Here is a 14004-nt window from a genome sequence, read left to right as displayed (position 1 = left end):
CAGCATCTGTCCTTCAGTAGGGACTATATTTAAACAGTGGTATGTGGGGGGTGAACACATGCTGGGATGCTAAGAATAGAGTAATCCTGATAGTAACTCAGCGGCTTCACATCTTGCCTGAGTACAGCCCAGGGAACCTGTCTTGAAATTTTGCAGCCACCCTCTCTGCTGGCCAGCACCGCTTCTTCATAAGAAAGGAAACACGCTGTGGGTAATCAGAAGTGGTTTGCAGTGCCCTTCAGGAATAAGCTGTAATAAGTTCATGCCATCTTTTACCCCTTCCCTCCCCAAGGTGCCTCCCCAAGGCACCTCCCACTTCCTCTCATCAAGAGAGCTCAATCTATAAGGCAGGAAGAAAAATTACATTGTAAGTCTTCCCCTGAATCTCCTAAAATACTCCTAAATTCTTTCCAGAAGCAACCTAGCAAACACAGGCCCAGTCAAAGTTGTATACTGAATGCAATTCATATTCCCATCCAGTAAGCCTTCCATTCTCTGATTGGACTCAGCTGCCCCCTTCCCTCAGCAGCTACAATGCCATGTGGTACAACACTCCATGGCAACCCGGCAGTGTTTGAACTTTCATTCCCATCCTTATGTGAAATGTAGTCCTGTCACAGAGTTCCCACTGAGAGGTAAGAACTGCCCTGTTGTAGTATGAAGCATTACCAAAAGGTAAGGAACTCAGGTAGGAGCCAGCAAGCATTTGGGTGTGCTCCTCCCAGAACTTCCTGCTCAGCCAAACCACAAATACAGTGGTTGCTAAATGTAAGATCAGAAACAAATACCCTCCATCTCTTCTTCTTTCTGACCATCTACATTGACATCATTTTGATTAGTGACAGTTTATTTTTCCTCCAAGATCAGGGCCTAATTTTTACTGGTGCAAGGAAGTAAAAGCACTAGAGTAGGATCCAGGAGACCTGGATGATTCTTTGTATGACCTTGGAGAAAGCACTCAGATTGTGAGCCGTAAGTGGCAGAAGCCTGGAAATCATGATGTTTTTCCAACAACATTTTGTTCTGGCTCTTAAATTTCCTTTGTCTCAGCTGCCCTCCAGAACACAGAGATCCAGCAAGATACTTTTTTAATCCCTTGTCTGTTAAGTATGTGAATGCCATCACATCTTTGTGGCAATGCCATATTTTTATTGGCAGCTATTTTACAGGAGAATTTTACTATAATTATATATAATATATATAATTATAATATATAATAATTAATATATAATGTATATTGCACTATATAGTATAGTAATAGAATTTCACTAACCATTACAATTACTCTTCTCCACTTAGTTCCAGTAACTTCTTGACCAAACACCATATTCCTGTTTAAGAGGTGACTCATAAAGTAAATTCAGTGTTTCTGCAGACACACTTCACTGGTCATCCACACTAAAGCTTAATTAGGGAGTCTTTATATAAATAAGGAAAAGAAAACATGCTTTCTGGGATAAACACAGCAAGAGAAGATGGTGAAAGAAGGCATCTTGAGTGGCAGGACAGACTTGGGTGACTTCTGAGACAAGGGACTTAGAGATGAAACTTGGTAGTGGCAGAGGATACTGGTGCTGGCCAGTTGGTTAAGTACACGTAAGACTACTGTGATATGTTACCACCTAGAGTGTACTGGTGAGGGGGCTATTGCTGTGCAGTGTGGGAGAGAAAGAACAACTTCTTCAGTGCACTAAATGTACCAGGGAATACAAGCTGATAAAAAACAAATGCAAGCAACGAAGCGTTTAGTTTTCTCCCTCTGTTGAAACAAAATGTCTTAAAAAGAGCATTTTGTCCTCATAATACAAGGAAGAGAAGAGGAAAAAAACCGACCTGCTTTGCCTAAGCAAAAAGTTTAGCACAGGGATCATTGTTGGGAATGTTTATCTACCGAGAGTTGGCTGCAGGTAGGTAAAAAAAAGCTTTATCCCCATGAGCCTTTGTTATTTGATGGAAGACTAGTGGAAAAGTGACTGAAGTGTAATACCAAAGACAAAAACAATGCCACATGTACTAGAACAGATACTAAAAGTACTTGATAAGCATTTTACACTCAACAGGGTAAGCATCAGGATATCAAGGGGTTTTTGTATGAAGCAAGGATTCAGAAGGAACAGATAAGATTGTCAGAAAGCGAGGTCCCAGTGCCCACATCTAGCTGCTAGGACAAAAGGAATTGAGTGTTCAGGAGAAACACGCTTATAAATGTCCCACATAGGTCCTCTTCTAGAGCCTCGGTCTCACTCCTTCACATAAAAGATTTTAGGATCAAAATCTAAAGGAATTAGAGCTCATAAGCTCATTCAGCCACCAAAATGTCTCTTTAAAGGGACCAGCACTGAACTAGGACAGGAGAGAAAGAGCTTTGAACTCATGGCAGAGTCATCCAGGCATATGGCTTCAGAACTGAAGCCATGAGAATAATTGAAGTTATTCTCAACCTTAGCATGCTGGTGCTGTGCTTTAAAGGGCAGTGAAGCTACGCAAGCTCTGAATAAAAACCTTACTCAGAAGACAATAAGGATTTTATTCAGAGGCTACCAACTGTTGAATATCAGCAATCGTAAGGATAATATGCCTCTATGATACTTAGGCTGAGAGATGGCAAACTAGAAGACACCTACTATTATTTCAATGCAATGAAGATACAATCCTAGACAAAAAAAAGTAACTTATGTTTGCAAAATTAGTTGTACGCAGCATTCACCATATTTGGAAGTGTACTGTACCAAAACACAGCACTCTCCCTTAGAGAAACTCTCAGCAGTAGTCTGAAGAGAATAAAGCACCATTGTTCTGCAGCAGCAAGGACAGAATCAGCCACAGGTATGGATTAGACAAGCCCACCATTCACCTGAAAGATTCCAGGGGAATTTTGGTATAGAGACCCCTGTGCCTTGCAGCATCTTGTACATACAGGGAAAAATAGGCTCTGCATAGATGTATTCATTGGTTCTAGCAAGTAGCAGGTTGAATAATGCCAGAAAATGAACCTGAGCTCTGGACTGCAATTGCCTGTAGCATCAAACTGTTGAAATGGTCCTTGGCACATCTTTGGCTCAGGCCAGCTACTACTCTCCAGAACAACTCCCAGACACAGTTTAGGAGCTAGAACAGACCATTCCCAGAGCCTGTGGGCAGCTTGCATATGGTCATCTTGTTTGGGAGAACAGAAGATATTAACTGCTGGGCTTCGTTCCGCTCTCTGGCAGCTGGCATCAGCGCCAGAGAGTGGTCCCAGGCACATTAAATACAACAGGTATAGATGCAGTTTGTATGGTTTCACCTTTGCTGCTGTCATAAATCAAGAGATGCTCCCAGGATTCCTGCTTGCTAATGGGCAAATAGGATGTAAAGACAAAACTGCCTAGACCCTTTACCTCTGCAAGGAGAAAAGGGAAAGATTTTTTAGCAGTGCCCTTTAAACAGAAGTGTTAGACAACTTGTGGAAGCAAAAAGCAGCACAGCTGTGGTCACACAGCAGAGGAGAAACCATTCAGGACATGTGTGAAAGACCAGGAGTCGACATTGCACTTTGCCATAGGCATGATTGCTTCATGTCCTTTCAAGGGAAGGCAGAAGCGAATTAAAAAGAAAAAACGCAGAGCGATGTGGCTTGGGCAGTGACAAAAGAATAATTTAACAAATGGTTAAAGGTTATCTAACAATAAACACCAAGTATAAATCAAGATTTTAATAGAGGGAGTGACACAACCACCAATCCAGTTCATCCACACAGTCTGCTCACTGTACTTGTTTTGTGAGGGAGTTCCTGCGTAAAGCCACTTCCCTTGCAAGTAGCTCCAACTCCTGGAGAGGCACAAGGAATTGTGAACCAGATCATTAGCTGCTACAATCAGCAATGTTGATTTGCAACCATGACAGTATGGTTTTCTGTTTAGGCCACCTGCTTATCAGGGAAGCACAGCTCCACTTCCAAGCTCTGTATCTTGCTCACTGCTATCCCAGTGCTGTGCAGAGCTTGCAGATCCTCAGCCAGACAGCAGTCCTGGAGCACCCCAAGTTCTGCCTACATGTGGAGACTAGTGGCCCCAGCTGCTCCTTGGAAAGTTCCACCAGTGTTCCAGCCTATGCCCCCTTGCTGGCAGCCAGGGGTGGCACCTGCTTAAGTGCCGACAAGCCATAAATAATGTCCAGAAGCACTCCCAGAACTGCTTGAGGTGTTCCTTCCACTGTGCAGGCAGACATCTTGGGCTCTCCAAAACCAGCATTAGTGAATGCTACAGACTAGGCTAACAGCTTTCTTTATGTGTGACAGTAAGCATTTATGAAAATAGGTAAAGAACAGCCTGCCTACTGAAAATAACAGAGGAAGAGAAGGTGCTTGCAAATCTGGAAGCCATCAGACATATTTGGGTTAGAGCTAGCACTTCCAATAGGAGTAATGTCACATGAGCAAAGGCAAACGGGACAGAGCAGCCAGGCCATGGGTCACGGGGACCAGAGACATGGAATGCAGGCAGCGGGATATCTGGCAGAGGAGACCATAGAACAAACAGTTAATTGTCAGGAGGAAGTGGTACTATGTGAGAAAGAGGCAAAAAGGAGGTTGTGATGAACCACTATTAAACAACAGAACGATTCTTGTGGTTTAAAATGCATATGCTCAAAGTACATTCTGAGTTAGCTGCAACTTGAAAAAAGTCAGCAATTCAAGCCATCACTGTGAACAGCTTAGGACAGAATAATTGAATCGAAGCCCACCAATGTTTTTGAAAATGATTGAGAATAATGCTGACAATATTCTCACCTCATTTAAATACCAGCTTGTCTCAAAAACAAAAATGAAAAAAAGAAAAAGCATACAGCAGACCCAAAGAATTCTCAGGAGGAAAAAAAAAAAAGGTTACCAAGATCAGCAATTAGTGTCACAACTTCCCCTAAGAATTCACTCCATTGCTGTAGAGTATTTGTATAGAATGGGTAACTGAAAGGAGCCTCTTAGATTACCAGGGCCAATCCCGCGTTGTTTCAGATGCCACATCTTACTCCAGTTTTTAAACTGATTGCAAAATCTTTTCCTAGATTAGAAAGTTGTTGCTGAACCTCTCTGGTTAGTAGTTTTGTGCACATTTGGTCAGAGGCAATGCTGTCCTATATTTGAACAGTGCTGCTGGTATTTGCCTAACATCTATTTGTAGACAGCAATCCTATTTTTCAACCTTTTACTAAGTGAAAGAAGCCTTCTCTCCTCCCCTCCTTTTCTACAGCTGCTCTGCCTTACATTCACTTTTCTTTAAAGTGGCTGGCTGTAAAGGTGTGATATTTCCAGTGAATTCCCACTTGTGCATTAGACAGGAACATCAGTGCCTTCCTATTTGAGTTAGATATGGCTATGACAGGCTCACTCGTTTGTTTGCCTTTTTTTCAGAAACGCATCATTTTGCAGGCTCATTATTCTCTTGAGATGCACTAACATTCCCAGGTCTTTCTCCTCTACTAGGAGTACTAGCTGGGAAGCCTCTGGTTCCTACTTACTTCATCATTAATGTTCGTGCACCACACTATGCTGGAGGTGCAAGTGCCTTTATTGCTTCGTATAGATTCCCTCTCATTGGCTAACTCTTGGTTTGTAGTAGGATCTCTAAAGGCATGCTTGCATGCACTTACACCATCTTAAAGCTGGTCATTGTTGTAAAAATTTCCCTAATACGCTCCCATGTTATGTTTCTGCTTTGGTTGATTTGGTCTTAATGCTTATGTCCTATCATAGAATCATAGAACAGTTAGGGTTGGAAAGGACCTTAAGATCATCTAGTTCCAGCCCCACTGCCATGGACAGGGACACCTCACACTAAACCATGTCACCCAAGGCTCTGTCCAACCTGGCCTTGAACACCGCCAGGGATGGAGCATTCACAACTTCCTTGGGCAACCCATTCCATCTTATGATTTTTCTCAGACTAGCTATTTTTCATTTTGTTTAGTTTCAAGTGCATTTGATATACATATTCTTACTGCAAAGAAAGCCTCCAGGAAACTGACTGTATTGTTCTCCCTTAGTCTTTTTTAAGAATGGGAGAACTTTTTCATCATTTATAGCTCCTCCTTGCAAGGAATGCTGTACATGTCAGGACTGTGCACTTTCCCTTCGGCCTTTCTAAAATAAAGATCTTGCCATCTATGGATCCTTTTTGTTTCCTTGCTTTTATGCTTGATTTGATCTCTTTCTGTCCTGGTAACTGTCTCTGGCCAAAGACTCTATGTGTTGCCCTGCACACCAGAGCTACTGAGCTACACTAAATCAGTTTTATTTTGGTAAGGGGTAGTGCAAAATTCCACTATACTTTATCTGCTCCACTAGGCAAGAGTTAAAAGATTCATTAGGAATCACAGCAAGCCAAATATTAATGTTCAACTCATTTCACTTAAAAGGACATTGTTGTAACTAAGAACAAAGATTTTTCTTTCTTTTGGGGGTTCTTTATTTTCCCTTTTATTTGTTTCCCTATTTCGCCAATCCTTCCTAATTTCTGCAGAATTATTCACTTCCTCTGTTGATGTTGGATCCTGCTGTGTATCTGCCTGTTGAGCATATCAATGTCTGCTGGTCTTTCAGCTTACTCATTACTGAGTTGATATTTTAAAGCAACCCTAATTAAAAATCATCTATTCTTTCTCTCTAAGGGCCCCCCAGACACTAATAAATTTTATTTTGCGTCGTCTTTTGTCTAACTCTCCACTCTTTCAGCCTTTTTATAAGACTGCATTGTTACGGTACCCCTTTCAGCATGGTATACTTCATATGCACATCAGACATTTTTAGCACCCAGACACTGAAGTTGATTGTTTGGGTGGAGAAAAATAGTATGTGCTTTTGTAAGCAAGTTTAAGATATAAGGAATAGATGTTTGAAGTTACAGATGTGGAACCATTTAGTCAGTTTTCAGTCTTGCTTATGTTATTTGAATTTGAGGTTTTGCCTCAACATCCACTGGGTGCTACTGGAAGAACCAATGTGTCTTTCACTGATCTGGAGGCAGGCAGAGCTGGTTTGGCTCCATATGGTTACTTGAACATAAAGTTACTTATGTATAACCCAACAACATATATAATTGCAGCACCTTGCTCTAAATGTGCCCCTGAACCCATAACCCATGGGGAGTTAATAGCACAGAAGCCCTGTGGCAGCTGGATCCAGCATATGAAGATCCAGCTGCTTTTTTACCCTTTTGTGTTGGCTGAACTGAGGTTTAGAACTGATCCCTTGCATGGTCAAATGGTTTAAAACTACAGCTATGCATTCTTTCAGTCTGTAGAAAAGTGGGTTCACACCCAACTTCCAACATGTTCTGCTACTTTATTTAGTTGCAGCCAGCTGAATACTTGGTGCTATGAAGAGTGGTTTTAAAATGCATATGCTCACTGTGCATTCTGAGTTAGTTGAACTTGAAAAAAAGTCAGCAATTTAAGCCATCATTGTGAACAGCTTAGGACAGAACAATCAATTAGAAGCCCACTGATGTATGTGAAGAGGATTGAGAATAATGCTGAAAACATTCTCATCTCATTTAAATACCATCTTCTCAGAAAAGAAAAAAAAAAAGAGAAAGCATACAGCAGGCTCTAAGAATTTTCAAGGAAAAAAAAAGGTACAGAGAACATCACGTAGTGATTGATTATCATAATCTTCACAGAAAGAAACTATAAAAATACTATTGTAATGTAAACTTTAGAAAGAAGAAAGGCAAGAAGATTGTGACTTTTGTGTATTGTGTAAATTGATCACATAACATGAATTATGTATGGATTTTTAATACAAGATCAGCTCAAACAGGAAATCTCGCTTTGTGCAACATTTAGTCTTTGTGCAACATTTAGTCTTTGGACTTAGGCTGAGAAAGTTGGGGCTGTTCAGCCTGGAGAAGAGAAGGCTGCGTGGAGACATCATAGCAGCCTTCCAGTATCTGAAGGGGGCCTATAGGGATGCTGGGGAGGGACTCTTCATTAGGGACTGTAGTGACAGGACAAAGGGTAATGGGTTAAAACTTAAACAGGGGAAGTTTAGATTGGATATAAGGAGGAAATTCTTTCCTGTTAGGGTGGTGAGGCACTGGAATAGGTTGCCAAGGGAGGTTGTGAATGCTTCGTCCCTAGCAGCGTTCAAGACCAGACTGGACAAAGCCTTGGGTGAGATTGTTTAGTGTGAGGTGTCCCTGTCCATGGCAGGGAGGCTGGAACTAGATGATCTTAAGGTCCTTTCCAACCCTAACCATTCTATGATTCTATGATTCTATGATTCTATGAATGCCTGGCTGCTTGAGGTTATCAAGTGTTTATTAGGAAACCATATCAGATTTAGTAAGATGAGCACTGTTAGCAAACAGTTATCTGTTTATATGTAGGATAAACCACCAGTACTGTCAATTCTTATGTACTTCATAGGACATGCTAGTAATCAGCAGAGGTGAAAGAATTTCCCTTCACATTGCATTACTAGAAAAATTAGATGCATTGATGAAGTTCACAACTTCCTCTGAAACACAAAGGAAAGGGGAAGCAAGAAGATGGAGTGACTATTAACCTAGTCTGGTCTAGCAATTCTACCAGCTCTACATAACTACAGTGTATATAATTTATATATAACTTATTTGTTATACTTAGTATATTTCCCAAAGTAGCTTTTACTGCTCTTTTTCACCCAGAAAGTGTACAGAAGCAATATGACTTGACATCCAAGGGGGTAAGCATCTTTCCTTAGTGTTACTGCTATGACATTTTTAGTCTAGAAGTTGAAACTGCCTAAAGCGATAGCACTGGAATCCCCTGAGACACCAGCTGTATCCACTCAACTATTTCCTGGCACCTATTGGATATTCACGCCTGTATCGCATCACATTTTCTCCAGATCCATCCATGTTCCTGTTCTGCCCTTCCCCGTTCTGTCCAAATAGGTTTTGCTAAAAGAACCAAAGCGCTAGTATTTACGTTCTGCTAAGCCAAAGTTTTCCTGGTCTCATACGAACACTTCTCTTTCTCCCCAAGAGTCCTTCATTTGAGAGAAATCTGCTTACTTAGACCCTCTCATTTATCTAATCTGTCTGTTCATACATGCACAACATATTCTTCATTGTACTAATGAACACGGTGTCATTATTTGACCTTATCTCCGCTAGGCAGGCTCATTCTCAGTGACACCTCCATCTGACCACACTTCCCAGTGCTGCCCAGTGGCATTCATCTCCTGGATGGAGGCCAAACAGAGCAAATTGCTCATCCACATGAGTTCCAGCTCTAACAAACCAATAGAGAAATAGACAGTACTGCTCTGTTTCTCTGTGCTATACCACACAGATACAATCCAGCTCAGGCTTCTTTTGCAATGGGCTCATTCCCATCTTTGGCTTCTAAAATAACCAAACAAACAGTGCCAATGATATTAAGAGTTTTGGAAGATGCTTTACAGGCAGCATTTTGGCCCACACTTCATCCTGCTGGTGTCAATAGTAGAATCCTAACTGCAGGAGAATGAAGATTTCATCTTTCAACTCAAAGAGACAAAACCTGAGATTCAAACTTCTACTCCCTCCACACTAAGAGGAGGACCATTGAGTTATTCCTGGGGGTTTATTCTCTTCTAAGCAGTTTACATTCAGATATGATCTTACTGAGTTGTGGTAAGGATCTATAAACCCGTTCTTTGGAGACTGTTTAAATGGTGTTGCCTTTAAGACAGTGAGCATGTATGGTCACCTGGATGCCATTAAATTCTGGACAATAATAGGCCAAAGCAATAATTACAAAATCAAAGTCCTGCTTGAAGAATTGAGCCTCAAATGGATTTGTATCAATTACATATTCCATAATTACTTTTTTTTTGCAATATGCTAGACTTAAGGTATGACACCCAATTTTGGGTGTCATACCTTAATTCCTAGTTAATACCTTTCTGGAAGTGCTACTAATCATTCACCTTAAGGTGCAACTTAGCCTGAGTAATAGCTGCTTCTCACCCCTGTTCAATCCTTTATAAGACACTCAGTATCTCCTTTTTCCAGTCCCAGTTTCTTGTCTATTTGGGGAAAAAAAAATGAGTCAAAATAACCCTAGACCCTACAGATCTTATGTAGCCACTGAAAATCCCACTTTCCTAACAACCACTGATGCCAGATATCGGTTTAAATTATATTGATTCTTTCTTTTCCATACCTGAAGCTCTATGTGTATGCACAGAAGTTGTTTTCGTGGTGAAAAATAATCTTTCTCTGTGTAAGAAACATCCACTTCAGGGTCAAGCTATGGGATTTCAAATCATCTGGCAGAAGTTACACACAAACACTTCTTGACCTGGGGTGAGCCAAATGACATAGTACATTTCATTTTAAACTTCTCTGTCAGAAGCAGTCTACTTAAGGAAACAAAAGGACCTCAGCACAGCATTTTTTCATTCCTGTTGATGGGTAGCTTCCAGTGAGACATCCCAAGGTATCATTGTGTCAAGGCTAATGTAGCTGTTATGAGCTTAGTAAACGGAGGACTTATTCCTAATTTTACACTACTCACTAGTCTTTATGAAAGAGATCAGTAACAGTTGCTTATCAAAAGTAGTGCAACTCAAGGTTCTTACTTCTTTTTTATTATTTCATCTCCCATCCAATCAACGGCTTTTCTTTAATTCTTGAAATGGAACCAATATTTGCTGCTTTAGAGCATTAAAAATATTCACTTCAGACAATATTGAGAAGGTTTTGCCAACAGAAGAGACCGTAAGAAATGTGCATATATTTTGAAACCTATAGTAATGAAGCGTTAGGGACAGTTAAATTGCAAATATGACTTTTTTTTGCTTCAATTTAAATTATTTTTTGTTTTGTTGGATGTCTTACAAGAGTACTGAAGCTTCCACATTTTAGCCCTTTTTCCTGCACAAGTCACTATGTTTATATGTCTGCTGACAGCTGGGGAGAGCTGTACACATTATAAAGTGCCTGAGCTGTACAGATCTGCACAGACGCAGATCTTCACCCAACACTTGTCTTTACCTCAACAGCATCTATTTCAGGACCCACCCCACACCCTGCTTGATCATTCCACCCAGGTTTTCCTTTTAAGATCTGCTGTCACAGAAAGGAGTTCCTGCATTCCTTAACGGCAGTGAAAGATGCCCGACTCAGAAGGGATATCTGAGTTCAGCAGAACAACTCTGCTTTCACGGTTCACATCTCAAAGTCCTACCTTTGACACCTGAAGGGGCCGTTTCTGCTCTGAACCGCCTTGCAACCGGAAGCCCCAGGGGGCACCTCCAGACAGAGTGATGAGCATTTCTTCTTCAGCTCCCATGATTTCTATGCTTTGGATATTTTGTCTTCCCAACTTCAAAACAGACTCCAGTTCTTAACAGGCAGTATCTTCTACTCCCATCTTCAAAATTCACACAACTCTCCGGTCCTCCAAAAGGCCCTGTGCACACTTTCTCCTTCAAGTTCACACACCCAAGAGGAGAGTTGAAACTGTCAAGCCCAGCCTTCACTGCTCTTCTGGACAACCAGCTGCTGCTCTGCCTATGATTAGACATTTGATTCTCCTCTTGGTAAGGGGCCAGAGTTGTCTGACACACGTGTCATGTCAATCTCACCCTCTGTGTCCCCCCCTCCACATACACGACTGATCTCTCACCGGAGCACGGCTGAAAATAGCACACCTCCTGTCTCTCCAAAGCTTTGTCTGACACTCTTCAGGCTGGAAGCATTTCAGTAAAAACTTTATTTCCACTTCCCATTCCAAATGCAAATCCTGGAGTCATCCAGCTCTCAGGGTTCATTAGTATGAGTTTCAGACAAGGACATGACGCAGGCACAAACTCATACAAGATCAGGTGATAGCACCTAAGAAACTAAACAAAAACAGCTTGCAAGTGATGTCCTTTGCACTTGTTTTCTCCATGCAGCTAGTGTTACTACACAGTGTAGCACCATGCATCTGCTCTGAAAACCACAGGCAGGTTATAGATGTGATGTGCTCCCTCTACAGCTTGCTGCTCCCTGACATCCCCTACATCCATTCCTAGTATTAGACACTGGGACCAGAATAGCCAGGATTAGCTATACAGATGGGATTCAGACAGTTCTCTGCAGGGCACCACATACATGTACTCGTCAGTGGCCAGGAGAATGGCTTTGCATCGGGGTCACAGAATCACAGAATGGTTTGGGTGGGAAAGGACTTTTAAAGGGACTTTTTAGAGAAAGGGCCATCTTCAGCTAGACCAGGTTGCTCAGAGCCCAGTCCAACCTGGCCCTGAATGTTTCCAGGGGTGAGCATCTACCACCTCTCTGAGCAACCTCTTCCTGTTCCAGTGTTTTACCACCCTTAATGTAAAAAAATTCTTCCTTATATGTAGTCTAAACTGACCCTCTTTTAGTTTAAAGCCATTATCTCTCATCCTATCCCTACAAGCTGTACTAAAAAGCCTGTCCCTATCTTTCTTACAAGCCCTCTTTAAGTATTGGAAAGTTGCAGTATGGTCTCCCTGGAGCTTTCTCTTCTCCAGGCTGAACAACCTCAGCTCTCTCAGCCTGTCTTCATAGGAGAGGCATTCATGCCTCCGGTCATTTTTGCAGCCCTTCTCTGGACCTGCTCCAACAAGTCTACAGCTTTTTTCTGCGCTTCAGGCTCCAGAGCTGGGTGCAGTACTCCAGGTGGGTCTCCTCCTTCACTATTTGCTCTTTTAGGGCCATGACAGACAAGACCTCCTTGCTATCCCAAGCCACCTTGATCCCTTGGAATTATAAGGGAAAATAAAATCCATTTTTTGTTTGCTACAGGGCTTACAACGTAACTTTCTGTTAAGATCCCAAGCACAAACTCTTCCTTATTCTGCATGTGCTTAGTTCTCAGTGACTAATAAGCATCTTACAGATCTCTGTGATACCTTTGTACTGCAACATCCATAGGACGCAATTTTACTTGATTGCCTACTCCACCGCTCACGCAGTGCCACTGCATGGTGCTGCTGAGCAGATACGAACAAACATTACTAGGTAGCGCGCAACTTCCGCACCACAGTGCATTTCAGTGCGAAACTGCCTCCGTGTGCTCCCAAGTCGCGTTTTTCCGGAGGCCGCTGACGGGACAAGCAGCCAAGGGCACCCTGCTCAGCACGGGCTGAGGCTGAGCAGCGCCGGGCCGGGCCCCGCTCCCGCGTGAAACACTGGTTCTCGGACTATGCAAACGACCTGAGGAATCTGCCCCCACCACAGCCACAGCGGCCCCTCAACAGCCCTCTCCCTGCGCTGCCCGGGGCCCAAGGGAAGTGCGAGGGCGGCTGCAGCCTCGGAGCCCCGGCAACAACCGCCGTCGGAGCGGCGGCTGGTCCCACCGAGTGCCGCCGCCTGGCACTTCCGGACAACCGGCCGCCAACGGAGCGGCGCGCAGGGCCTCCCGTCAAGACCGAAGAACGCCACTACCGGCGGGCATCCCCGGAGCGACGTCAACGCCCGCGGTCGTGGCGCACGGCGCCTGCGCCGCATCCGGGCCCCGCTGGGTGGGGCGCGGTGGCAGCCGGGGGTTGGCGGGGAGTGTGGACGTGGCAGGCAGCGGGCGGGGGAGCGGTGGCGTCGGAAACCGGAAGCGGGTCCAGCAGCGGCGCCGGGAGAAACGGGCAGCGGCGGTGAGTGGGGCTCTGCGGGGAGGTATTGGGTCTGCTGGTGGCGGCCGCGGAGGTACCCGGTGCTGGCTGGTGCGGCGGCCCGGCCGAGGCCCGGGTCTGAGGCGCTGCTGTCGCTTCCTTCGCCGCCAAGGAGATGAGGCCTGGTGGCGCCCAGCCGGGTAGTACGTCGGGCCTGCCGTGCCTACGCGCCACGCCCGGCCTTTGCAGGGGCCCGGGTCTTCTTCAGTGATGTGTCTGGGTGGGGGCGCCCCTCACCGCTAGCGGCCCGGCTCGGCCCAGTGGGTGCCGGCCCAGCGGGGTCGGAGCCGGCTGTCGGCGGGGCCTCCTCCTGCAGTGCCTGGAGGGGAGCAGTCGGTGTCCAAGTGTGGTGCGGG

The 14004-nt window shown here is 44.0% G+C and overlaps 2 protein-coding genes across 5 annotated transcripts in view; one reads left to right on the top strand and one right to left on the bottom strand.

Moving 5' to 3' along the window:
• Positions 1–12454, bottom strand: part of SYNPO2L (synaptopodin 2 like) — a 40342-nt gene extending 27888 nt beyond the window's left edge. The window contains exons 1-2 of one of the 2 annotated variants that reach the window (XM_061451584.1): positions 11579–12454; positions 11197–11545 (exon numbers count right to left, since the gene is read on the bottom strand). In XM_061451584.1, coding sequence (XP_061307568.1) covers positions 11197–11301 — 105 coding nt within the window. In that variant the 5' untranslated portion in view covers positions 11302–11545; positions 11579–12454. Of the gene's footprint in view, positions 1–11196 lie in introns of both variants that reach the window. The other variant, XM_061451573.1, reaches the window with a different exon arrangement.
• Positions 12455–13497: 1043 nt separating this feature from the next.
• Positions 13498–14004, top strand: part of SEC24C (SEC24 homolog C, COPII coat complex component) — a 37553-nt gene continuing 37046 nt past the window's right edge. For all 3 annotated transcript variants that reach the window (XM_061451561.1, XM_061451552.1, XM_061451543.1), the window contains exon 1: positions 13498–13630. The gene's annotated coding sequence lies outside the window, so the exon portion shown is untranslated. The remainder of the gene's footprint in view (positions 13631–14004) is intronic.

The sequence above is a fragment of the Pezoporus flaviventris genome, unplaced genomic scaffold, assembly GCF_033815535.1.
Source record: "Pezoporus flaviventris isolate CSIRO_AGI_PZ_B2104156 unplaced genomic scaffold, CSIRO_AGI_Pfla_v1 ptg000001l, whole genome shotgun sequence".
Lineage (NCBI taxonomy): Eukaryota > Metazoa > Chordata > Aves > Psittaciformes > Psittacidae > Pezoporus > Pezoporus flaviventris.
This window is presented reverse-complemented; position numbering and strand designations above follow the sequence as displayed.